The sequence below is a fragment of the Podarcis raffonei genome, chromosome 3, assembly GCF_027172205.1.
Source record: "Podarcis raffonei isolate rPodRaf1 chromosome 3, rPodRaf1.pri, whole genome shotgun sequence".
Lineage (NCBI taxonomy): Eukaryota > Metazoa > Chordata > Lepidosauria > Squamata > Lacertidae > Podarcis > Podarcis raffonei.
Genome location: NC_070604.1, coordinates 102989715 through 103014758, shown reverse-complemented (window position 1 = coordinate 103014758; position 25044 = coordinate 102989715). Strand labels below are relative to the sequence as shown.

Sequence of the window (25044 nt, the reverse complement as noted above, 5' to 3'; positions counted from 1 at the left end):
TGAATACTTCAATTCAAACAAGCAAACAAAAAAATCATAAAGAATTTGTGATGGTTAAAAACTATAGTCCAACAGCCGAAACCTTCCAATAGTCTAAGTAGAAATGCAACTTTTATCATATTATGCTGGCAAAATACAGAAAATTGTGTCTTAACTGGAAGGGGGGAAATCTCACAATCTCACACTGACTTTAATACGCTGCAGCAAAGGTGAAACTGAGGATCAGGGCATTGACCTGCTGTTAAGATTAATGTTCAGAATGTCCTTTGAACTTTTCACAAACCAGTTATCTGATGTTAAATGACACAGAATGTGTCTGCTTTTCTTCTTCAAACGTTTTGCAACATCTGAGTCATCTCTTACTGAGTTTAACTAAGAGAAGTGATTCTGGCACAATCTACTATACTGATCATAAACAACAATGACCATAATTATTATTAAGTATTTATGATGGGGGTTTTTACGCATTTTACAAGTGTACAAAACATAATGACTCAAATGTATGAAATGCAGCTTCAAATCTGGTTGAGACATACTTCTCAGTCAAGAATCAAACTCCATTTCTTTCCAGGTTTTAGAGGCATTTCTTTTGTACTGTTCTAGTTCCTAAAATGGAAAGATATATTGAAACAGTTTTTAATGTTTAGTTTTTTGTAAGTTAGTTCTGAGTTTCATTTTTGAAAAAAAGCTTCTAATAAATAATAATATCCCCCATGATATAAGTAACTGCATGTTCAATTTTAATGTGAAAACATTAAGTATTATTCTGCAATATATTGCAAATTTTGGATCTCATCCAGTCTCTGCTATCATTACTATCATCAATGCATATAAATCAGTATGCATAAAAATAAAATGAAAGACATAAAAGATGGCATTTTAGAAACAGTGTATGCGAGATAAGCCCAAACACCCAGCGGGGTCTAAACTGCATGGAATGTATCAGCGGTATCTATATATCTTAATTATGAATGAGTTGTAAAAGAAATCCAGATTGCGGCACACAGCGAATTAGCCATGATTAAAGCAGCTCTCATGTATGCCTTTCATAACACTAAACAAATGGCAGTTTATCTTTTTATGTCATGCTGTATATGCCATTCTAATACTGAGATCCACCGCGAAATTATTCTAATTGCACCCATATCATTTCACTTTTCATTATCTAATACTTGTGGTTTCAAAGAGCAATTATCCAGCTGCTACTAAACTAAGAAATGTTGTTCACTTGCTCCCTCAAGTGCAGGGATGCATATCTCCCAAGTGACCAGCAACACAAGTGTTTGCTAAATGGTAGCTCTATCTTCAAATGCATGTAGCTATGAACACCATATATTCCAGGGACAAACCAACCAGTCTTTGCTTCCATATGTTGCTTGGGATCTTCCAAAGGCATCTGACTGAAACCTGTTAAAAACTGGACCCCTTGATGTGACCCGCTAGATTATGAGCGCAGTCTAGAGTACCCCGTGCCGCAGGGATGCTTTGCATGCTGCCGCAAGTATCTTTCCTACAGGCATAGCAGTATGCATCACTCTTTAAGGGTTGGGGAAGTGTCGGGACTCAGTTTTTCCTGTCCAAAGTGGATTTGGCAGAGCTGTTGGTGCTGAGCACTCTGCAGTGCTAACAGGAGCACTAGCACAGATGTCGAGGTGGGTTTTTCTTCTGCACAACACCATTTGATCACGTATCCAGAAATATCCACAAGTCTTCTTTCACGGTTGGTTTGCCCTTGCTGAATTAGGACACAACATTTTCTTCGTGTGAATGGATAGCAGAAAGGTACTTACCACCACCACTTACAAAAACCACATACTTTATGTTTCTGGCAGATCAGACTTCTATTTCTTTTATAATTTTGGAAAACATTTTGATCAGTGTGGGCCGTGTTGTATGGCATCAGAATAAAAAGTGAAAATTGTTGTCACAATCATGGCCTTTTCATTGCACCTAACTTCCATTTTTAGTTAGCTTACATCAGCATCCGTATTCTTTTTGTAATTTTGCACAACTTGGTAGAGGCCTCATTTTTTATTGGGATTGCTAGCTGACGGAAGTGTCTTTAGAAGTAGTGAATGCTTGATATTTTATATGGTTCTGAATTGTTCTTATAAGTTGTAAGCTGCCGTGGCATAGTATATTTTAAAAGAAGTGCCATATGGATTTATTAAATAAACATAATTTCTGAACTGCATTGTGCTCATTTCTAATTCTTCTTGTGCATCTGACTAGTAGTTCCAGTCATTCAATCCATATATTCATTGGTTCATTCACACCTTGCAATTGTAATGATGTTTCGTCCTACTTAATTGTTAACTTATCAATACATCGTTGTTACAGTCGTGTGCTTTCATCACTTTTCTGTGGCTGTTACATAGGACTGGGCCCTTGTATGCGATTTCCCACACTGCTATCAGCTGCACAGAGACAGAGATTTTAGTTGTATCTGGAGTGATGGGGGGAAACGGTTAAAGCCTGCCCTCCTCAATGATCCTGATGCATCCAACATCACAATTTTACCTGTATCAGGAGTACTGCGGGGAAGGACAGGTTAATGCTTCTTTACAGTATTCGGTTGTGCTGGGGGTGCTGGAAGGGGGCTAGGTTAATTGCTGCTTAGGTTGCTCAGGTTTTTAAAATTTCAAAAGCACCATTAAATGGCCTTTAAGCATCTGAACAACTATCACTGTACAGTGAGCAAACTGTTAGGCCAGAGAAAATTACGAGAAAGACAGAGAAGCATCCTGATCGGAGCCTTTGGTATATTATAGCAATGATGTATTTCTAACGTCTAGATGAAATAGGCTATATGGCTGATGCAGATCACTGCCAAAAAAAGAGAGAGGTCCAAATAAGCACTAATGGATCAATGGATGCCCGGCAGGGGGTGCGGTAGGGGGAACGGGACCGTTTCTTTTATGTGCTGCTGTTAAGAAAGCTTGCTAAGAAATGAGAGTCTGGTTACTGTTTGCAGGTGTGTGGTCCCTAATGTCAGTAGCACTATGAGAAGTATATTAAACTCTACAGATAGTCATTCTGAGTCCAAAGAGCAACATAAAATGATCAGGAAGAAATGCACAAAAGTCTACTTTTCAATTGGAATAAAAAGCTACCATGCATGAATACCTTCAAGAAACAGAAATACAAAGCATTATGTTTGACGCTATAACTTTAACATAAATGCTCCTCTCTATATAAATGCTTTATGTATGGAACAAAGGAGTACAAAAAGGAAGGAAAAAAAGATTAGCTTTCTGAAGCATTTAATACTTACTTCTTGAGATAAGGGCCATTTCACTCTCAATTTTCATATAATTATGGGAAATCCTAATGCATTTAAAAACTGAATGTAGCCAGGGAATTGTTTTCTTACAGATATATACAGGGTTATCTCGCAGCTTTTAAGATCAAATGAAATACAAAAATCCCAAAATGTTTGCATAAAGGGCAGTTCAAATGTTATAATAATCTTATAATAACTGAACTCCAAGATGGAAATTTTAGGGAAATAACTGCAGATAATTTTCTTTTTACAGAAACTTGTCTATTACCATTTTTTCTCCATAATAGTACCAACAACAAAAGCTACAGCAACTTCCAATGGCATCAATACAGATTAAAATCTTTATAAAATAAAAGAGCACTGAAACTAGGAAACACCTGGGAAAATATTAATTTTCAATATGATTTAATCAATTTTTACTAGTAGCCTATTTTACTTAATAAAAATACCATCCATAATCATAGCCTTAGTATGAATGTAAAGCAAAAAATGTATGTAGCAAGCAATTAAACTGAACATTCTATTTTGGGTGACACATTAAAATCAATTCAATGGAATGTCTGAGGACTACATTAGTCATTAATTATATACTACTTGTAATCTGCAAGAAATAATTTCAACTGAGATTAATTTTGCACCATGACTTAAAATGGAAATACTTGCTGAGGTAACTCTAAATTAATGACCTGGAATAAACCTGTCAGCCTAAACAAATTTTCCAATACTGGAAGTAGTCTAGAGTTTGTCTTATTTTACTGTAGATTATACTATACTATAAAACTGTGAAATCAACTAGATAATTACTGGCTCAGGTTTGTAGGCATGGTCACTGACGTGTTCAACTAAACTTGAGTAACCTTAGCTGCAGTGTTATGAAACTTCCAGAGAAAATATGGGGTTACTTTAGTTTAAGAACTATGCTGTGGCATTTTGCAAAGCTACCTTTCACCTTTAGAAAATGCAACTTGGAAAACTGCCCTGGAGGTAAACCCTGGAGGTAACACTCAAAGTTCTTCCACGTCTGCAACTGCCATCAGTGTGGCTTACTTTGCTATAGAAGCAGATTGCTTTAAAAAAATTATCTGAATTATTTATAGAATAACCTTCAATAATATCAGCTAAGGCCGAGAGATGATGATGTGTCCAAGGCCACCTGAGCAAACTTTATGGTTAAAATGAGACTTGCAGCTATAAATGAATGTTCAAAGGTAAATATGTCTGGGCATATGTACAATGCCTGAGAAATACCCGTGAGATTTTCTTTATTGAGCAACATAAACGACTGCTGTAGCATACCTGGTTCTTCTGAGCGCGCATAGCATCGACTTCATATTCACCATACTGTGGATCTTGAGCTGGGTCCTTTACTTCTTTGAAAACTCCAACATTCTGAAATAAGGGCAGGTGAAAGAGTAAAATGCAGCCTCGTTCTTTCTCCCAGGTGTGTCTTGAAATATCCCTAGAGCTTGCATCTCTGCCATAAATACGTTTAAGGCATCAACCTGTATGAACTGCAGAAGCTGGTTCGTATAGCTCCCTCTTCGATATGTGTAATGAAGGACCAGTTGCATGACTGCAACCAAGCTGGGATGGCATGGATGTGCTACATATATACACTGTTTTTCCTTATGGGGGGTAAACACGCCTTGCAAAATACTCAACCCTCTGTGCGAAGAAGCTAGTTCATGTAACAGGCACCTCTGAGTGATCCTGGCTACACTGTGAACCCCTCCAGCAGGTCCACATGTTTCAAAGACAACTGTATGAAACAGCCTAGTTCCCATCAGTTCACAAAGGTTGTATCAGCTTGCATTTATTTCGCCACGACAAGAACCTACAAAGATCACGTGAAGTGACTTTGTGTCTATGTGACATAGTGTCCCAATTCAGATGTAACAGTTCAGGTCTAACAAACAATGATTTATTACAGTGAGAACGAGCATTGCGCCCGGACACTCAGTCCTCTTATATGCCACAGCTGAACATTTGGGTGTGGGGGTTAAGCCACAGGTTCCTGTTACATCTAAACTAGGAACCCCTGGCTCAAGGTTTAAATCTTGATCAATGAATTAGGAAATGAAAACAGCTGTGCACAAAAAACAAAGCCAGTACCAAGCTTAAAGTTTCAATTCTTCCATAACTAGAAGTCCCAATGAAATTACTTTACTTCTGAATAATCTGGCTTGGGCACAACAGTGCAGCCACAAGAATTAACAAATATTGTGAAAAGAAATAAGGTTAATAAGAACATCAAAGAACAAAAAAGGTATACACACCTTTGGTGGAAATGCCTTCTCAAACACCTTTTTCCATAGATCCATAGGTGTCTGTGCATGCAGCTTTCCAATATCACTATTGGAAGCAGGAGGAGGACCTAGTTATTGTAAGAATTGTAACAATGGTCACTCCATCATTCAAATGGCAAACAAGCTACTTGTCTGAATGTATTCCCCTCAATAATTTAACAAAATTGTCCTACATGAAGGTTGTTATACAAATATGTAAGAAACAGGTTCCTGAAGATAAGCACTAGCTTTCAACATCGAAGCTGTTATACTAGGGCTGCAATCCTTTGTGTACTTTACACACTTTCCTGGGAGTAAGTCCCACCAAATTTAGCAGGGTTTACTTTTCAATAAATATGTATAGCATTGTTGTTAAACATTGCTGTACTTTCTTAAAACTTTCTGATCATTTTTCTTTAGTAATCATCATACACAAATACATTTTGTAGACATTTCAGAATCCATTGTTCATTTTTGTCCACTTCAGCCTTGTATTCTCTTAACTGTAAAAGCTACATGCACAATAAATAGATAAGAAAACCACCCACCTATTTGACTAAGAGAGTCCATTCCTGCTGGGATAAAGAGTGGCTTGTTCTGATCCACTGACATGGATTTGCTTAAAAAACATGACCGGAACAAAATGAATATAGATCAGTTATCAGGATTTACCAAAACTGACAAAAAGCACACTCCAAGAAAGGCAAGTTACAACTATGTCCTTCAACACATGTATTTGCTTGAATGAGAACTGAGTTGGTCCAGACCACCACCTGTCTCCCCTTCCTTGCTCCTTAAATGTATGCAAAGAACATACTGTTTTAATTTATGATTTATTTTGTATTGACTGTTACAGTTACAACTGCGTCCCATTCAAATCAATAGAATTGATGGACAGCAAAAGTTTAATTTCTGCTGATGGAAGCTTTGACAGATCCATTTCCCCTCCTAGCTTTTTCTATAAAGCTCCAAGTTTTATTTTTCTCTCAGCAGCAGTCCTTCTGACAACTGGGATTGAATGGGAGCTCCTTTCACCCACCCTTACAGGCATGGAGGTCCAAATTCAGATCAGGACTGGAGGAGGGAGGGGGAAATGTGCTAAATTCGCCAGTGCCAAAGGCCCAGTCTGGACCCACCGCTCACCTGATGTTTTTGAAAGAAATACTGTGTACTCGAGGACAAACCACGTAATCAACATTCTGTGTGGTCTGGGCCTGAGTCTACTCTATTAGCAGATCTCCAACATTTTAGCAGGGCCTTTTCAAGCCCTGTCATCTGAGATCCTTTACCTGGAGATGCTATGAACTAAACTGAGAGACCTGGATATGCAAGTTCTATCACTGAGCTATTGGTGTGTCCTTCACATAAGTTAGCCTCTTTTCCTGAAACTGTTTCATCAGCCTTTATATAGATCTATGAGCAAGAATCCTGTATGAAACAGAAAAGCTGACAGATTCCCCCCCCCATTTTTTACAAATTGCCAGTATCCAGCCAATAGAAGGTTTTGGGAGAGCTTGCCAATAGTAGGAAATTGTTTAGCTTACCTCCTATCAAAGCCAAATGCTAAATGGTTAATGAAAGTACGTGTTTTCAGGAGCAGAGCTTCAGATTTGCTGGTGAACTGTGAACAAAGCATAAAACTTGTGTTATGCTCCTCCTAGTAAACATAGGAAAATACTACTCCCAAGTCACTCAAAATTCATCATAGGACTGTTATGTTTAAGATTTAGCTGTTTCAGTGTCCTGAAACAGCTACCACTTAATGCCCCCAAATAATAATAATAATAATAATAATAATAATAATAATAATAATAATACTATTGCACAACGCTGTTATAATACATGGCTACTGAAAACACACAATTAAAACACACAATATAACAATCCCAACATTAACATATAAATGTCCATAAATAAAATATGCAGTAAAACAAAATTAAACAACAGCAATTAAAACAGGAGACTCAGGTCAAGAGATTAAAGGAATGGCTGTGTGTCTTCAAAAGCCAGCAGAATGCCAATACAGATGAGGCTTCTCATATCTCAGTAGGGAGTGCATTCCACAATACCAGTGCTACTAGTGAAAAAGATCACCTCTGTGCCATCAAAAGCTAACAATTATCAGGTCATGGTAAGACTAACCCACACATTGGGTTATTTTATTTTAATTTCTTTGTTTGTTTGGGAAATGAATACGAGTTGAAAGGGCTTGACTTTGGCAGGGTTGTGCCCATGAAATACAATAATATACATACCACTAAAGATGCTCCATAATAATGAGAAACAAAGCGAAGCGTCTTGTATATTATTTTTTTCATCTCCGAATCAAATTCCTTTAAAAAAAGAGGGGGGTTGGGGTGGAAAAAATCTAATGAATAATTTTACAGTTTTTCACAATGCGACATAACATTGCCCTCCTTTGTGTGTAACACTAACTCAACATTTGCCAACAAGTAAATGTGTGGGCTTCCAGAGAGTAAACTTTGACCACTTTGCTCCTCGCAGGTCATTCTGTTATTGTGCTATGCTAAGCTAAACCATGGTTTGGTTGACAGTATTGTTTAAACCCAGGCCTGTGGCTCAGCTCACTTACAGCTTGAGGCTTGTCCGAAGAGAGCTAAAGCACAAGCTCAGTTTGGATGACCTGCTAATCTAAACAATAGCTTAGATGAGCACAGCAAGAGGATGACCAGGGAAGATCAAAGCACTTCAATAGTATATGCATATATTTCCCAAAGACACACATTTTTGCTTTGCCTCACAAGGGCTTATTTATTCGACTTTAGAGGAATGCAGCTTAACAATCTTGGGAAAATGTCATTTACACTCCATTCAAAAGCAACCAATAACACTGGCTGCTTAATAAAGGAAGCAAACAAAGAAACCTAGGCTGGCACTATAAGGAATTATGCATCAATGACAGGTGACTTGCCTAGAATGCACTATGCTGCCACCTAGGGGACCAAGGATGGATGTTTCCCCAAACACATGTCCTGCCTGCATGTGCTCAAACAGTGCAGGAAAGATAAGACTGCAGTTTGGTGTTGTGGTTATAAAAACAAAAAGGATGAGAAATGAATTAAAAGCAGACTCTGAAAGAACCAGCATTGCCGCATCTGATGATAAATCATCAGCACTTGTGAAGAGACAGGCACAGCAAAGTGTTTTCTACTGATCAAGTGTGCACACGTTGATCCAGTTGAGGGAGGAGTATGAGAGAAAAAGGACACGAGGACAGTACTAAGTTTAGATCAAGCAAGGTAGGGACCAGATTAAAGGGCACCACACATGACATCTTCTTGGGAAGTCCCTGCTGCATCAGGGAAATGGTCCATCTATTCTAGCATCCAGTTCTCTGTGCGGCCAATCAGATGCCTATGGAAAGCCTGAAAGCACTCTCCCCACCAGTGATTCCCAGGAAGTGGTATTCAAGGGCATCCTGCCTCTGGCAATGGAGGCAGAGTATAGCCATTGTGGCTAATATCCATTGACAGCTGTCTCTAATGGCCAGTTCTGTTCTGGGGAGAGGAAGTCATCTCAGACACATTTATACTTCCAATTAATGGGTAAGTGATGGAACTCCTATTTGGGGACTTCCCTGGCTTTTTTCTGGACCAGTCTGGATAGTTGGCCTTGGTGAAGATTCAAAGTTTTCATCCCCAAAATGTTTTTGATTTGAGTTCCTACTGAAATGAGGCTGCATTTTAATGTTGTACTAAATCTTGTTTTTAAGTTGTATTTTAATCAATTGTTTTTACCTGGTGTTAGCCGCCCTGAGCCCAGTCTTGGCTGGGGAGGGCGGGGTATAAATAAAATTGTTGTTGTTGTTATTATTGTTGTTGTTGTTGTTGTTGTTTTTATTTTTATTATTATTTTTATTATTATTATTATTATTATTATTATTACATTTGCTGGGAAGGCAATCTTAAGATTCAGCTAAAAATGAATAGTGTCTGTCAGAAACGCCACCACTGCATATGAAGAGGCTGTTCATCTTCAAAGATAACTCTACAAAATAACCTAAAGGGCATGTGCTAAAGAAGAGAATAAGGCCTGAAGGTCAACATAAAAAAAGGGGGAAATATACAGGAACACTGGAAGTTGCTTTGTACAGAGTCAGACCCATTGTCTAACTCTATTCCAACCGGCAGAGTCACATGAGTGTTTCTCAGCCCTACCAAGGGATGCTAGGAATTGGAGCTGTTGGTATATTTCACAGTTGGTACAGTGGTACCTCGGATTACATATGCTTCAGGTTACAGACGCTTCAGGTTACAGACTCCGCTAACCCAGAAATAGTACCTTGGTTAAGAACTTTGCTTCAGGATGAGAACAGAAATCGCGCAGCGGCGAAGTAGCAGCAGTGGGAGGCCTCATTAGCTAAAGTGGTGCTTCAGGTTAAGAAGTTTCAGGTTAAGAACGGACCTCCAGAATGAATTAAGTACGTAACCAGAGGTACCACTGTGTATTGCTAGTATATGTCATTCATATTTTGTCTTATTTTCTTCATTATTATAAATATTTTATTATTGTTTCTGGAGGATGAATGACACAGATGGCAATTACATATGGCTGTAATTGCCATTTTGTTCATATTACTTTTCTGATTTTGGAGAGAGAGAGAATCAATAAAAAAGTGTCCTAGGCTACCACAATACAACAGAAGGGGAGAATTGTAACACAGTTATTACTTACATGAAACATATCATATTTGCTCCCGATTATAACTAGTGGAATTGGAAACGGATCAATCAGTTCACGGTCCTGTTAAGAAAGTGGCAATACTTATATAACATTTTTTTACAATCCCTTTTTTCAGATAAGAACATGCTGAGATGGCTTCAAAATAGTTCACACATGGGCTTCATTGTTGCATAATCTTTTGGAATAAGGAGAATTTAAGACTGCACAGCCAATAATTTATAATGGAAGTAACTGCAAGTAACTCACCAATGTCTTAAGTAGGAAGAATTCAAATTCCTTTCCATCTAACTCAGTCCAACCTGTGAAGGTGCCTCACCCCTACTTAGATGGGTACACCAAACCCCAATGTGACAAGAGCACATTGACTTTACAAATGGCTTTCCATGCTAGCACTTTCTTATGGAAAGAGGCATGCCTAGGGAATGAATCCGTGAAATTTCCGCTCCTTACATATGCTTAAGCTCAAGACAAGCAGAGCAGCTAGTATTTGCTTCACCAGAGGCAGGAAGAAATCTTCTTTCTTGTTCTCCTCCAATATAAGCTCAACTAAGATGCACATGAAAATTCTGCATCTACAGAAGCTGCAATGGATGAAACTTGAGCAGGGGTCTTGGAATGGGTTTCTTCTTGTTGGGTGGTCGTCCGTCATGTATGATCTAGTTGAAATTCCTGCATTGCAAGGGGCTGGACTAGATGACTTTCAGGGTCCCTTCCAACTCTACAATTCTACAATTCTATAATTCTCACATGCACATAGCAGCTTCAGAAAAGACAAAGGTGGGAGGTGGGCTGTGACTCCTTCCATTCAGGAGTGTGAGTTGGCATCAGTGCGATAGGTGAAGCAAGGGAGAAAAATACGCCCGTTTTTTAAAAGATGAACTGGGCTACTGAAAGCCATAAAGGAAGCAAATTTAAGTCTATTGGGTCTTTTATTCATGTTCATTTATTGCTCACATTAATAGCTACTTTATAGTATTATTTTTACATCCTCGAATTGTGCACTATAGAATATATATATATACGTTGTTTAGACACCGCATACACACAACATTTGTACAAGATGAATGCATGATGCCAGGCACCTTTTCAATTGCATCTTCGGCAATCTATTTTACTTTCTTCAAGAGAGCACATTAGCAATTGAATTTCAAGGGCTTATGTTAACATCCCTGAAATTTTATAATTTAATTAGTTGTCACATTATCAAAAGGCACTGAGTCTGTGATAGACACTTGAATAAATGCAAAGTATAGAGTCGTGCTGAAGGCTGTTATAACTACACCCTTTCCTCAAATCTGTAGCTTCAGTGAGTTGCTTTGCCAGATAACTTCTGTACATTCTAGTTTTCACCTTCGTTTCAAAAGGAGATTATAAAATCAATATCAAACTGCGTCTGTAAAACTGTTTCTTTTGATTGTTGTAACATGCCATAACAATCACATTAGATGTCTAACAAGAATATATAAGAAACCTTCTTTCCTTGTTTCTGCCCCTACTGAATTTTCATTAAATTGCTATAATTTTCCACTGAACAAGTTCTTCTACATCAAATGGATTTTCAGTCATGCATAAAAATCTAAAGGAATTGTTTATGATTCTCAAAGCGATTATCTTTAACTGTGTATGAGCCTGTGACATCTGGAGAAAATACTAGTTCTTACTGGATGATCCTTTGGCAAATTGTTCCATATTCTCTGTTTAATTTCAGTAGCTGCTTTAGGATTTGTTTGTCCCAGTTTTGTTATAACTCTGTCTACGTGCTTCCTAGTGGCTTGTAAAAGGCTCTCCATGGTTGGCCACAGTTCATTTGGCTTTGAAAGATCCAGGACAAGAACGATAGCAAATGTCCTACAAAAAGAACAGAAAGACAGCCTAACATTTTTAAAGGCACCTAAAATATTCTTTACACAAGAAGTATCTCATACAATGGCATCTAAACAGCAGTTTAGAGGAGCAAAAAACCAACATCCCAACCCACACAACCGAAGCAAATGACATTAAATATGGAAACAATGTTTGCCCGGAAAATGATTTGTACTCTACTATAAATTCTTTGTCATGATATTTTATTAGCTGAATTTATAAACCTGGTTACTACGGGCTGAGTGATGTTTGGGAGAATTAGATGGAGCAGCATCGCTGGAGCTAAGGAGTTAGGAACTTGACAAGTAACAAGGAAACAAGCACTGATGCTTGCTTGTTTCAACAAATCATAGTTTAAACTAACCAGTTATTTGCAGTTCACACAGTTAAGCCCTGGGCTCCTTGAGGAGTAAGAGTAGGATATAAACTGAATGGACAAATTAATAAATATACAACAACAAACTGTGGTTAGTTCAAAAATGAAACTGTGTTGGGGTGGAGAAGCATGCACACCTGACACTTGCTTCCGATTGTTGATGTAGTGCTACACCATGGGTTAGTGGCATATCTAAAAAAGGCAAATATCCAAGGTGACACTTTTAGTTAAGAGATGAACAAAGCTGTCTCAACCAGCCTCTTAAAAATTGAAAGAAACAAGGAAAATAGGAGCTCTAGCCTGCATGAAACTTTGAACTGCAGACCAAAGCATCTGGCTAGCCTAAGTTCATAATTTCAAATTCTTTAGACCAAAAAGTGGTCCGCTTCTCCCCACACCAACATCCTAATGTTGATTTTAATTGTAATTCATCTGCAGCAGCTGTAAAAAAAAAAGGTAACTATCTTACCCATCCACATGAAAATCACTTTGATTTTTCACAGTTATGCACACAGAAATCAATTTAATATCTTCCCTCAAGTGTAACTACACTGAGAAGAGAGGACCAGGGCCTTTTCCACAATAGTATATAGCCTTTTCCCACTAAATGCTCCGTTGAGAGCAGAAGAAAGCCAACCAGCACATTGACTTCTGTTGAGAGGCAATACAAAATTTAATGGTTAGGTGGTTTGTTTGGGTTGAAAGGAAAGCTAGTTTTAAATCTACATTAAGCAATTATGTGCAATGAATGCTGGTCTTCGGCCAGTCCCTATCTCTCCTTGTATCTCAAGCGTTGTTGGAAACCTAAAATGTTGCTCTGGGGTATTTGCAAGAATAGATGCAAGTGTAATGAATAAAGCTTACAGCTGCTGGGAGAGAAGCTAGTCTCCTACAACAGTAATATTTCCTGTATTTTCTCGTAGCTGGTGTTTTGAAAAATGTCTTTCTCTTTTTCCTTAAATGGAGCTACTTTCTGAGGCAGGTATCTTTCTTTTAATAAACCATCTTTATTTTTTTCAAAATGTTATTGCTACATTTATACCCCACCTTTCCTCCAAAGAGCTTAAGGCGGCAAATATGGTTCCCCCATCTTAGCTATCCTCAGAACCATCATGTAAGGTAGGTAAGGCAGAGAGAGAGAAACTGGCTCCAGGTCCCCTGGTGAGCTTCGTAGTTGAGTGGGGATTTAAACCCTGGTTTTCCAGGTCCCAGCTCAGCGTTCTAACCACACTATAGAATGTAGTTCTATAGATAGTAGAGGGTATAGATTTCAAAAAGCAATTTCAAAATCCTATACACGTCAACTCAGAAGTAAGTTCCATTCAGTTCACTTCCAGTAAGTGGGCACAGATCTCCAGCCACAATGAATGACAAAGTAGTGAAACTGAAAAACTGACTCAGAAGAAGGTACGACTGACTATTGTTCGCCAGTGGAACCTGTATTGACTATACGCCATGTATACAATTCCAGGTCCCACACGTGCAGGACAAAAATCTAGAGGCCACAAATGACTATGAGGAAGAGTAATAAACATTTGTAAATGAATAAAGTTGAAGTTTGAAGTTCAATGGAAGAACTGAGCTGTTATAGAAAGATAGCGGAGATTAATTATGAAATTACCAAGTTCATTACCTTATGTTAGCTGTAGTTATTGGTATGGGAATCAAGTCCAACAATGAAGTTCCACCACCTAGTTCCCAAAAATTAGCAATGTCTTTGGGCTGGGAAAAAAAGTTTATTTGCATTAATCATTTGCACAAGATTTTGATAGATAGCATACATTGCAATACGCATCTTGTATGATTGATCTGACATCAGACAGAAACCCAGCAGAGAAGGTTGGGTTGTCTTATCAGGAGTTTAGAAGAATGCCAGCAGTGGATTTTGCTGACAAGGTGTTGGAATATAAGATTTACACATGAAACTTGAGAAGATCTTCTAAGAGACTGAAATATACTCAGAGTCGCAAAGTGATTTCATGCTCTTTATTCAGCTTGTAGTGGTGAGGAGGAATGAATGAAAGTCCCCTCAAAGCATCTGCTTTATATACATTATTTACACAATGGGCTGCACATGATTGGCTAATTCCGGAATTCTACTGTAAGCCAATCAGGTTGTGGATTCACTTCTATCTGGAGCATGATTGGGTGGTTCCTGCCAACCAATCATACTGCTGCATTGTTCTAGGAACAATCAGACTGCTGCATTCTGAATCCTATTGTTCTAGGACCAATCAGACTGCTGTCTTTTGGATCCTATTGTTCTAGGACCAATCAGACTGCTGCAGTTTGGATCCTATTCAACTCAGTACATAACAGAGACACTTCACACTTAGTCACAGATAGGGAACCTTTTTCTGCCTAGGAGCTACATTACCTTCTGAGAAATCTTCTGGGGACCACAGGCTAGTTGTGGACAGGAACAGAGGCAAAAGTAGGCAGAGCAATGAATATAAAGTTTATCTTTGTACAGCAGACTTGTTTCTGAATGCATTCACCTGCCCTCATGCTCTGTTTGGGCAAGCAGGGATCATTATGAGAGTTCAAGGATACATTACAGTCCGGCAAAAACACTATACAGTGGTACCTCGGTTTAAGAACAGTCCGGTTTAAGAACAATTCGGTTTATGAACTCTGCAAAACTGGAAATAGTGTCCCAGTTTGGTAACTTTACCTCAGTCTAAGAATGGAATCTGAAAGGTGGAAGGGCACTGGCAGCGGGAGGCCTCATTAGGGAAAGTGCACCTCGGTTTAAGAACGGTTTTGGTTTAAGAATGGACTTCCGGAATGGATTAAGTTCGTAAACCGAGGTACCACTGTAGATGGGTGTGAAACAAGTTCAGGGAAAGGCTTGAGGAAAGAGGGTTTGGCCTGGGGAGAATCCCACAGGCCAGACAGAGAAGCCAGGAGGGCTACATTTGGCCCTGGGAGGTTCCACACCCTGATTTATGTGATAGTCTTTATACAATAGTGTTCATGGAACAACAACAACAAAAGAAAATACATGTAATCCCCACTAATCCCCAAACACCCTTTACATGGGCTGTAGGGAGAGATAAGAAAGCCAAAACTAGCCACAACGCTCTGGTGTATCTTGCATCTCCCCTTGCTGCAGCCCACATAAAGAGCTCTGCTTATGCGCTTGAAGTCAGTGCCAGGAACAGAAAAGGAGGAGAGAGACAATCTGCAGAAAAGTCATTGGTTTTTCCCTGAGCTGATGAGGCTCATTTGACAGCAAAAAGAAATCAAGCCTTTATTTTATTTTAGTATTGGCCCAGCCCTGTGGAATAGTCTGCTAACAGAGATACAGTAGGCACCTTTCAACTTCTAATGACTGCAGAAAACTTTCCTATTTCACTAGGTTTATGCAGGCAATTAAGAATACATCTTTCCATAATATTTAGCTGATTTTTATATTTTTGTTTGGTATTTATTGCATGGTTTTATGTATGATTATTGTAAAATGCTCTGTTTTTATGAATAGCAGTATATAGATATTTTTATAAATAAATAAGTTTGAAAAATGAACATATTTCTCCAGCTATCAAGGTCACTGCAAATTAGAGTTCTGTCTGGAATGTGGTTGCATAAATGTCAGGGGCAGGCTTGATGAGGTACATAACACTACTGATGAACCAAAAGAAGATTATATAATCTAGTTTGTCAGCATACTTACTGTATTGTGCCCTTTTGCTCTTCTTCCAAATGTATACTCCAAAGCTAAAGTTGGTTTTGGAATTTCATCCCTGGAAAAATTAAGATCACACACACACACAGTGAGAGAGAGAGAGAGAGAGAGAGAGAGAGAGAGAGAGAGAGAAATTAACCTTCTTCTTAATAAAATTAAATTTGCCCTATTATCAAAACAGTATTTTCACAAACAACAGGGGAAAACAAAACAGTGAAAATGCTTCCCAAGTTTCTTGGAGTGAGTTTGCATGGGATGGCAAAACTCAGTGAATCATTTCTGAGAACTGAGATGTAAAAACTAGAACATGGCAATATACAGTAAAGATATGACCCAAGAAAAAAGGGTTAATTGTCTATATTTTTGCACAACTGTTTTATCTGGGTACAGTACTCCAAGATTGGGAAATTTGGTAAAATAAGATTAGAGTATTAAATACAGAGCTGAGCAGAAATTTATTTGCTTGCAAATAAGAGAGATGCTGGAAATTAAAGGCTGCAATCCTATACTTACCTGGCTGAGAAGAACAGAGCAATATTTCTTCCCCGTCCCCACCCCCTCAAATCTGCAATGCTGGAAGAAATTAGAATGTGGTGGGGTTTTTTCTGCTGCTCTCCATCAATGGGAGGCTATGCTGCCATGGGGGGCCTCCGCTGAACCAGCTGAAATGTGGGGCAGTGTACATTTCTGTTGGAAGCGTTCCTGCTGGCTGCAGGCATCACAAGGCCCCAAAGTGGGGTGTTGTGGGGCAAAGCAAGTCTGGTGACAAATTCTTATATGAAATTTAACTTAAATATTAACATCCTTAAATCTTCACATTATGGAATTAAACATATTAATTCATCACTTAACATAAATAAAATCCTAAGCCAATTAAGTATCTGCAAACTGTTTTCAGTTAATTTAACTTAACATATTTAACTAAATAATCATTAAATTTGATCCACTCTTCCTGATACTCCTCCTCCTTCTGGTCGCAGACTCTTCCGGTTAGGTCAGCTAGCTCCGAAAAATCCATCATCTTCATAATACTTTATATTTTAAAAAGCACACCAATTTCCTAGCATACGTGTCATGCTATGCTACGCCTCATTAGTTCACCTCCAGTGACTGAAACTGTGCATTATTAAATATCACAAGATTTTAGGGAGAAGAAGATATCACAAGATTTTAGAGAGAGGAATTCCACACCATAAATGCCTCTCTGGGTGGAAAGTGTTTTTTGATTACCTATACAAATTATTACAAATATTGAGAAAAGGAATTCTGTGAAGCATGAAAGATCATAGCCAGCCTTATGAAGCGGTGAAGAAACTGCTACGCATGGTGGATTCCAGAGGACTTACCATTTTCCTGTCTCCCATTCTGTGTCATTAGAAAATATGAGGTGGAGAGCAGGTGGGAAAGGAGGAGAAAATTCTGAGTAATATCCAACTAAGCCATACTCAGAGTAGGCCCATTGAGATCAATGGACTTAAATGCATTCATTTCCATGGGTCAGCTCTGAGTATAATCACTCTTTAAAGTGTTTAGGACTATAGGCCCAAACCAGCATGATGAGTTGTGCTCTGAAATGACACTGGATCACAGATGTGATGCGCCACTCTAGTCAATATGTAGTGGAGGCCACAGCAGAGGCCTATGTTGTTGGGGCAGAGCCATGGAGCCACCCTCTTAACATTGTTGTCACCGCAACCTACATGTATGAGACTGGGCATGGCAGCAGTGTGGCTGAGGTTGTGTGGGCACAACAGTGGAAGTAGTGGGTCTCTTCTGCTGGGCAACTACATGGGCCTGACCGCGCCACCACTGTGCCCTGTCCAAGCAAGCTGCAGCAACACCAAGGTCAGGAGGGTGGCTCTGTCTTACCAAATGGACTGCTACCCTCCCAGAGTCATTCAAAAGGGGCCATGTAGAATAGCAGGTCCAATACATTTCATCACCTGCCTGAGGGAGCCATCTCACTTTACCTAATGATAGGACTGCCCCTGAGAGCAATGTTACAGTGTTGGTAAGAATAAATCGTAAGTGTTTTTAGACAAGTGTTCTGAGGAACGTATTTCCACTGTTTGAAGGCACACTGTTAAGGTATGTTCCAACAATGAAACTGTTGATGTTATTTAGAATTTTGAGTACCCAGAAAATATGAGATACTTCTCAAAACTTAAACACATACCTGTCAAGGCACCTCAGTATAATAGTAGTCTTTCCCTAGAAATTAAAAACAACAAAGAATACTATTGTAATGTCATTAAAGCATAAATATTATATCATTCTACATGCTGTAATGCATTCTTCTAATCATTTCTAATAAAATATCTGAAAATTACAAATGTAGGCAATTATATGTCATCTTAAAACAGGAAAGTTAGCTGCCAACTTTCTATCAGAGTGTATCTACACTGCCATTATTATTACCATTATCAGAAATGATTGGAAATGACAAATTTAGTAATGGCAACAAGAAACTTAAAAATACAGGCATCACAGTAGCAATCAGTTTAGCCATTTGTATCCACCATTGGTAATTGTAAATAACAGGTTGATCAAATGATCGCCTGCTACTGGAATTGCTTAAGTAATGGAATGGAAATAAAATGAATGCATGAAATATACATAACAACAATTTATAATTTCTTCATGCTTTAAGAAATCAGGTGCTGGGTAAAGTAGCTTACTTTGAAAATTATCTTTAAAATTACTGTTTACAGTTTCTACAAATAAATTAAGCAACGACTTAAGTCTTTCACTATTTAATTTTATAATGTGGGTTACAAACATTTTTACCATTCCCGTCCTGGATAAACATACTTAACTACTATTTTCTTTCAAATCAGTGGCACTTAAAAGTATTGTTGTTGTTGTTGTTGTTGTTGTTTAGTCGTGTCTGACTCTTTGTGACCCCTGGACCAGAGCACACCAGGCACTCCTGTCTTCCACTGCCTCCCACAGTTTGGTCAAACTCATGTTCGTAGCTTCGAGAACACTGCCCAACCATCTCGTCCTCTGTCGTCCCCTTCTCCTTGTGCCCTCCATCTTTCCCAACATCAGGGTCTTTTCCAGGGAGTCTTCTCTTCTCACGAGGTGGTCAAAGTATTGGAGCCTCAGCTTCAGGATCTGTCCTTCCAGTGAGCACTCAGGGCTGATTTCCTTCAGAATGGATAGGTTTGATCTTCTTGCAGTCCATGGGACTCTCAAGAGTCTCCTCCAGACCATAATTCAAAAGCATCAATTCTTCAGCGATCAGCCTTCTTTATGGTCCAGCTCTCACTTCCATACATCACTACTGGGAAAACCATAGCTTTAACTAGACTGACCTTTGCCAGCAAGCTGATGTCTCTGCTTTTTAAGATGCTGTCTAGGTTGCTTTTCTCCCAAGAAGCAGGCGTCTTTAATTTTGTGACTGCTGTCACCATCTGCAGTGATCATGGAGCCCAAGAAAGTAAAATCTAGAACTGCACTGTAAATTAGACAAATTGCAAGTGGACACAGTCTACCCATACTTAGGTTCGTACAGCTTTGCAAGGTAGGAAATATTTCTTGTTGCTATAACAGAATTTCAGTTAGTATGCAAACAAAATTTATTTAATTTATATCTATAATAACAATGTGAAATGAAACACTGATTGTTACCCCATTTTTATTTCCTATAAAGAATAGTGATCTTTCCCAACATTCCAGACCATCTGTGCTGTCTTCATGGTTTTCTCTTTTTTCAACTTCCGCTTTAGCAATATCCCACAAGGTGTCACTAGCAAAGGAAAAATTTAAAAAAAGTCCTCATGTAAAACAACCTTCCAGTGAAGATGCTCTGCTCCCACACCACACACTCTACTCCATTTCTTCCTCACTGAAACTAATTGTGCCTTGTGATTATAAGTCACAGGAAGCCTATCAGGTATAGTGGGCAAACTAGTAAATTCCAGATTCTGTACTTACATGAGCTTCTTAGTACCAAGATTCCTGTCCCCCTCCCCCCATCTGCTATAAGCATACATATTTTCTGGATGCTTTATTCCTGCCTAATTGCACCCTACATTTAATGCAGTATCAAATCATTTTAAACAGTTATGACTTATGCCTAAGAATCCTGGGGACTGAAGTTTATTAGCCGTGCTGAGAGTTGTTAGGAGACCCCCATTCTCCTCCCTGAGCTACAATTCTCAGAGTGGTTTAACAATCAATCCCTCTTCCCAGGAAATTTTGTAGCACTCTCAACAACTCACAGCACCCTGACTAACAGGGCCAGTGGTCAGGGATGATGGGAATTGTAGTCCCAAAACATCGGGAGGGCCGAGTTTACCTATGCCTGCTCTACCCTATGAGCCAACCTGTACCCGCCCGCCCCCCGGGCCATTCTGTCTGGTCCTTGGGATGCTTCTTGTGCCATGCCCCTCATCAGCTTCCCTCTGTGCTCTTGAGTACTTTTTGCCTAACTCGAAAGTTTCCTTGAGCTGTGATGGTGCTTCTTGTTTAACCGGACTGAGCGACTGGGAAGGAGGGATATATAAACCTCTGGATTTTGTGCAGCTGGAACGGGAGCCCACAGTACGAAGAAATGAAGCGTGTTCGTTAACCCACTTCCCTATGCCTTTTATGAACAGCCCCAGGACAGTTCCTTACAAAGAATGCAGCGCTTGTGCTCGAAAGCACCCCCTATACCAGTTTTATAATGCCCCCGCCCGCCCCATATCAGTAGAGTAGACAATAATTTTTTTTTCATAAGAAACAAGCATACAATTAAATCACCAACAATTGAGAGTTTTGAAGAGATGGGGAGAGGGACAGGGAACTGTAGCTTGTTCGGGGTGTTAAAGGGACCCCTGACCATTAGGTCCAGTCGTGACGGACTCTGGGGTTGCGGCACTCATCTCACTTTATTGGCCGAGGGAGCCGGTGTACAGCTTCCGGGTCATGTGGCCAGCATGACTAAGCCGCTTCTGGTGAACCAGAGCAGCGCAGGGAAACGCCGTTTACCTTCCCGCCTGAGCGGTACCTATTTATCTACTTGTACTTTGACGTGTTTTCGAACTGCTAGGTTGGCAGGAGCAGGGACCAAGAAACGGGAGCTCACCCCGTCGCGGGGATTCGAACTGCCGACCTTCTGATCGGCAAGTTCTAGACTCTGTGGTTTAACCCACAGCGCCACCCGTGTCCCCTGTTCAGGGTGTTAGGAGACCCCTAATTTCCCCCCACAGAGCTACAATTCTTGGGAATTCCCGGGGAAGACGGAGTGATTGTTCAATGGGAACTGTAGCTCTTGGTCCACAGGAGCCAGCTCCTAGATGCCGGCGACCCTTTGGCTCTCCGCCCCAATAAAATATTTGAGCACCCCCACCCCACGTCCATGGACATTCAAATGGGGATTGTGCACTGTGTACTGTGATTGATAATAATAATAATAATAATAATAATAATAATAATACTGTAAATTATTATTATTATTATTATTATTATTATTATTATTATTATTATTTATACCCCGCCCATCTGGCTGGGTTTCCCCAGCCACTCTGGACAGCCTCCAGCAAAATATTAAAATACAATAATTCAGTATTATAATTCATAATAACTTATGTGGGGCAGGGCTCACCTGGGCCCTCCCAATATTTTATTCAAGTTGCCCCTCCCCCCGGCGCTCTGGCAGGTCTCCCAGCCGAACCACACTTCCCAGGTCTCTTTTGGGGCGCCCGTTTAAAGCGGAATAACAGCGCTTTGAAAGACATGGTGCGGATGTCGAGAGATAATGGCCCCGTCCTCCGGGAAAGCTGCAGGCGGCCTGTGGAAGTTGGGGGCCGGGACACTGGGAGACAGCGCGCCCTGCCCTGCCTTCCTGAGGGAAAGCGGCCCGCAGGCCCGCCGGAGCAGCAGAGGCGGAGACAAGCCCTCCCCACACCGCCCCGCTCTTTACCTGGCCCCGGGCATCGCTGCCCCGCTGCCCTCGGAACGACGCGGCGGTCCTTAGGCCTCGCTGGACTCCGGTCGCCATAGAAACAGCGCCTTGCCCGGCGGCCTAGCGGGAAGGAGCATCATGGGAGTTGTAGTTCTTTGGGAGCAGGAACGCGCGGCGCTCCCGCTTTCCGCTTGGTCCGCTTCCGAGGTTTTTTTTCTTTCTTTCCCCGCACTCTGCGAAACGGCTTCTTGGAAGGTCGATTGGGCGCTGTGCGTGTGCGAAAAAGGGAAATGTGTGTAGAAACTAGGTAGTGTGAAAACGATTTTTCTTTTTTAGCTGCAGATTAGAATTGCAGTTTATTTTACGGGAAAGTTGCTCTTTAAATTTCGCCCACTTGCCGCACTCTGCGGATAGTTTACTCTCCGCTTTGTGTGGCTTCTTGCTACCAGTTAAAATGTTTAATTAGGGTAAGTGGTCATCGGAGAGGGGGCAGTCACCCCGGAGGCTTGTCGGATCTGCTTTTTAGCCTTCAGTTCCTTGTTTCTGGTGGCTTTTGTATGATTTTGTGCTTAGGCTGCCGCCGTCATTTTTTAAGCGAGTCGCTGACAGCAGTGTACACGTGTGTGTGTCCCCGTATACACAAATGGTATACCAGCTTTTCCGAGACAGTGTGTAAAGCCTGTTGAACGCAGTAAATAGACACGTATAGGTTTATGCAATTAGAATTGACTCAGTTGCTTGCTGCTGCTTCCATGGGGAATATTTTGTTGGAATATTTCTCTCTCTCTCTCTCTCTCTCTCTCACACACACACACACACACACACACACAAACACGTGGACTGCAACAGCAGGGAGGGCGGGGTTTAAGAACAATCCATCCTCCAACGGACTGTAAAGTACGATGCCTTTTCAGATTAATTGAATTCTGCAATCATAAAATACTACAGATTTCCTTGACAATGCCTTTATTTGTTAGGTGGTTTACATTCATATAAAAAATACCTTATGCAATAAAAGCTAAATATCCACAAAATAAATACAAATACTCTTACACATAAATTAATGTTTTATAATTATTTTTCGCTTTCAGTACCTGTTCTGTTCCAATATTTCTTTACTACACTTAATTCAACAAACCGCAGTTATTTTTCAGCAATTCATTATTTGTGCATCACATAAATTGGAACCTATACAATTTAAATTTCTCTACATAAATGGTTCTCCTGTACCCATCACTGATAGAGATCTCTCGATCTAGCTCTAGCTACATGAGAAAAAAATGTATGAGACTAGCTGTACAAGAATGTAGACAGAGATGCATGTGTATCCTACTGAAATCAATGCAGTAGACAGGCACAAGCAGATTGATCACGCCAATGTGCATCCAGTTGACGCTACTGATATCCAGCACATGGTATGCACACAGAAGCCAGCTTATGTGTGCAGATCTCCTTCGCTGGATCAGAGTGACTGAGGTCATGTATGATACAACAATTTCCTCCAATAATTTAAAACTGAACCATAAGGGGGTTGGGGTTGCTACTAACATACACTGAGAGAAGCAACAAACATGATGACTAATGTATAATTTTATATGTATGATAAAAACCATGAATATACATAGATATTTTAAAATTAAATATAACATGGTTTCTGACGTGTCATTTTCATTTTCCAGATTTAAAAAAATGTCACAGTGGTGGCAGGCTACATCTGAAAATGCTCTAACCTTTCTACCACTTTTAGCAACTTAACTAGCACCTCGTAGTTTGCAGTTACTAAATAAAACTTTCAGTTTATTTCACAGATTGAAGAGCCTGCAGATGCGGAGGCATACCTATTTTAACCTCAACGCTTCCATAAAAATATAGAATGCTTAGCTGTAAAATTATTTACTTCGTACAAGTATAGTAACTGGGTATTTTTTAACGGGGGTGGGGCTAAGAAATATGAGTGCCTTCTCTGCCCCCACCCCCTTTAGCTTAAATTGCTTGTAACGAACAAGTGAGAACGTGAACAGGGAGGTTAACGGTACAGACTTGTGCATAACTATTCCCAAGTTGTGTGTATTAGATGGCAGGCTGGATCTGCAATTACAGGGGAGTTGTAGACTACCCACAGAGGTACATTAGTTAGGCCTGACTCTCTTTTAGTTGGCTGAAGCTTTTTTATTGTTGTTAGTACCTATTACATTGCCTGATCCTGTCCATATTGTAAAGGATGTATAAGACATTCTTTTAAAAAGAAAATACCTCATCCACGACCCTTTAAAAAGATGTCCTTCAGCTCATTTAAAGGCAGAGACTTCATATAAACATTTAATAAAAAGTTCATATTCACTAATTCTCGTTATCAAAGGAAATTATAAATATTGCCTGAATGATAGATTACTCTGACCATATAAATCAGTGATTTAAAGCACCAATGATTATGCTTTTCTTTTCTTTGCCAAATACTACCAACTGACCAGACAGATGTGTCTTTTGTTTAAACAACAGTATTGCTCATACACAGCTAAATAAAAGTAAGGTTGAGTTCACGCACATATACCCATCACTTGAGTGCAGCATCAAATGATAATCTGCATGTGTACAATAATGCTAATACTCTGCATCAGCTCAAACACAACTCATATTCTACAGTGATTACAAGTATTGTACATAAATAAATCAAAGGTTGCTTTGATTCCAATTTAAACTTCCAATTTAAGAGACTAGATTTACAGTACAGTCGTACCTTGGATCCCGAACGCCTTGTTACTCAGATGTTTTGGCTCCCAAATGCTGCAAACCCAGAAGTGAGTATTCTGGTTTGTGAACGTTCTTTGGAACCCGAATGTCTGATGGGGCTTCCATGGCTTCCGAATGAAGCTCCTGTAGCCAATCAGAAGCCGCACTCTGGTTTCTGAACGTTTTGGAAGTCAAACGGACTTCCAGAATGGATTCTGTTCA

General features: G+C 39.8%; 1 protein-coding gene across 2 annotated transcripts; it reads right to left on the bottom strand.

The window, feature by feature from the left end:
* Positions 1-431: 431 nt before the first annotated feature.
* Positions 432-22291, bottom strand: DYNC2LI1 (dynein cytoplasmic 2 light intermediate chain 1). Of its 2 annotated transcripts, XM_053383349.1 has the most exons (13): positions 22111-22289; positions 19833-19950; positions 18376-18410; positions 16188-16257; positions 14145-14233; positions 11934-12120; positions 10264-10332; positions 7824-7901; positions 7113-7189; positions 6117-6187; positions 5560-5657; positions 4580-4672; positions 432-606 (listed from the first exon to the last, which is right to left on the bottom strand). In XM_053383349.1, exons 1-13 carry the CDS (start codon positions 22122-22124, stop codon positions 544-546), a joined length of 1062 nt encoding a protein of 353 aa, XP_053239324.1. In that variant the 5' UTR covers positions 22125-22289; the 3' UTR covers positions 432-543. The 2 variants fall into 2 exon arrangements, with proteins under 2 accessions (XP_053239324.1, XP_053239325.1); XM_053383350.1 differs by lacking the exon at positions 7824-7901 and having other exon boundaries at positions 22111-22291.
* Between the last annotated feature and the right edge of the window lie 2753 nt (positions 22292-25044).

What these genes read in the sequence shown, in the direction of transcription:
- DYNC2LI1 (XM_053383349.1), bottom strand. An exon ending in ATTTGCCAAAGGATCATCCA is followed by an intron (nt 10,333 to 11,933) that starts GTAAGAACTAGT and finishes CTTTCTTAACAG; the next exon opens with GACCGTGAACTGATTGATCC. An exon ending in GGACTCTCTTAGTCAAATAG is followed by an intron (nt 5,658 to 6,116) that starts GTGGGTGGTTTT and finishes TACAATAACTAG; the next exon opens with GTCCTCCTCCTGCTTCCAAT.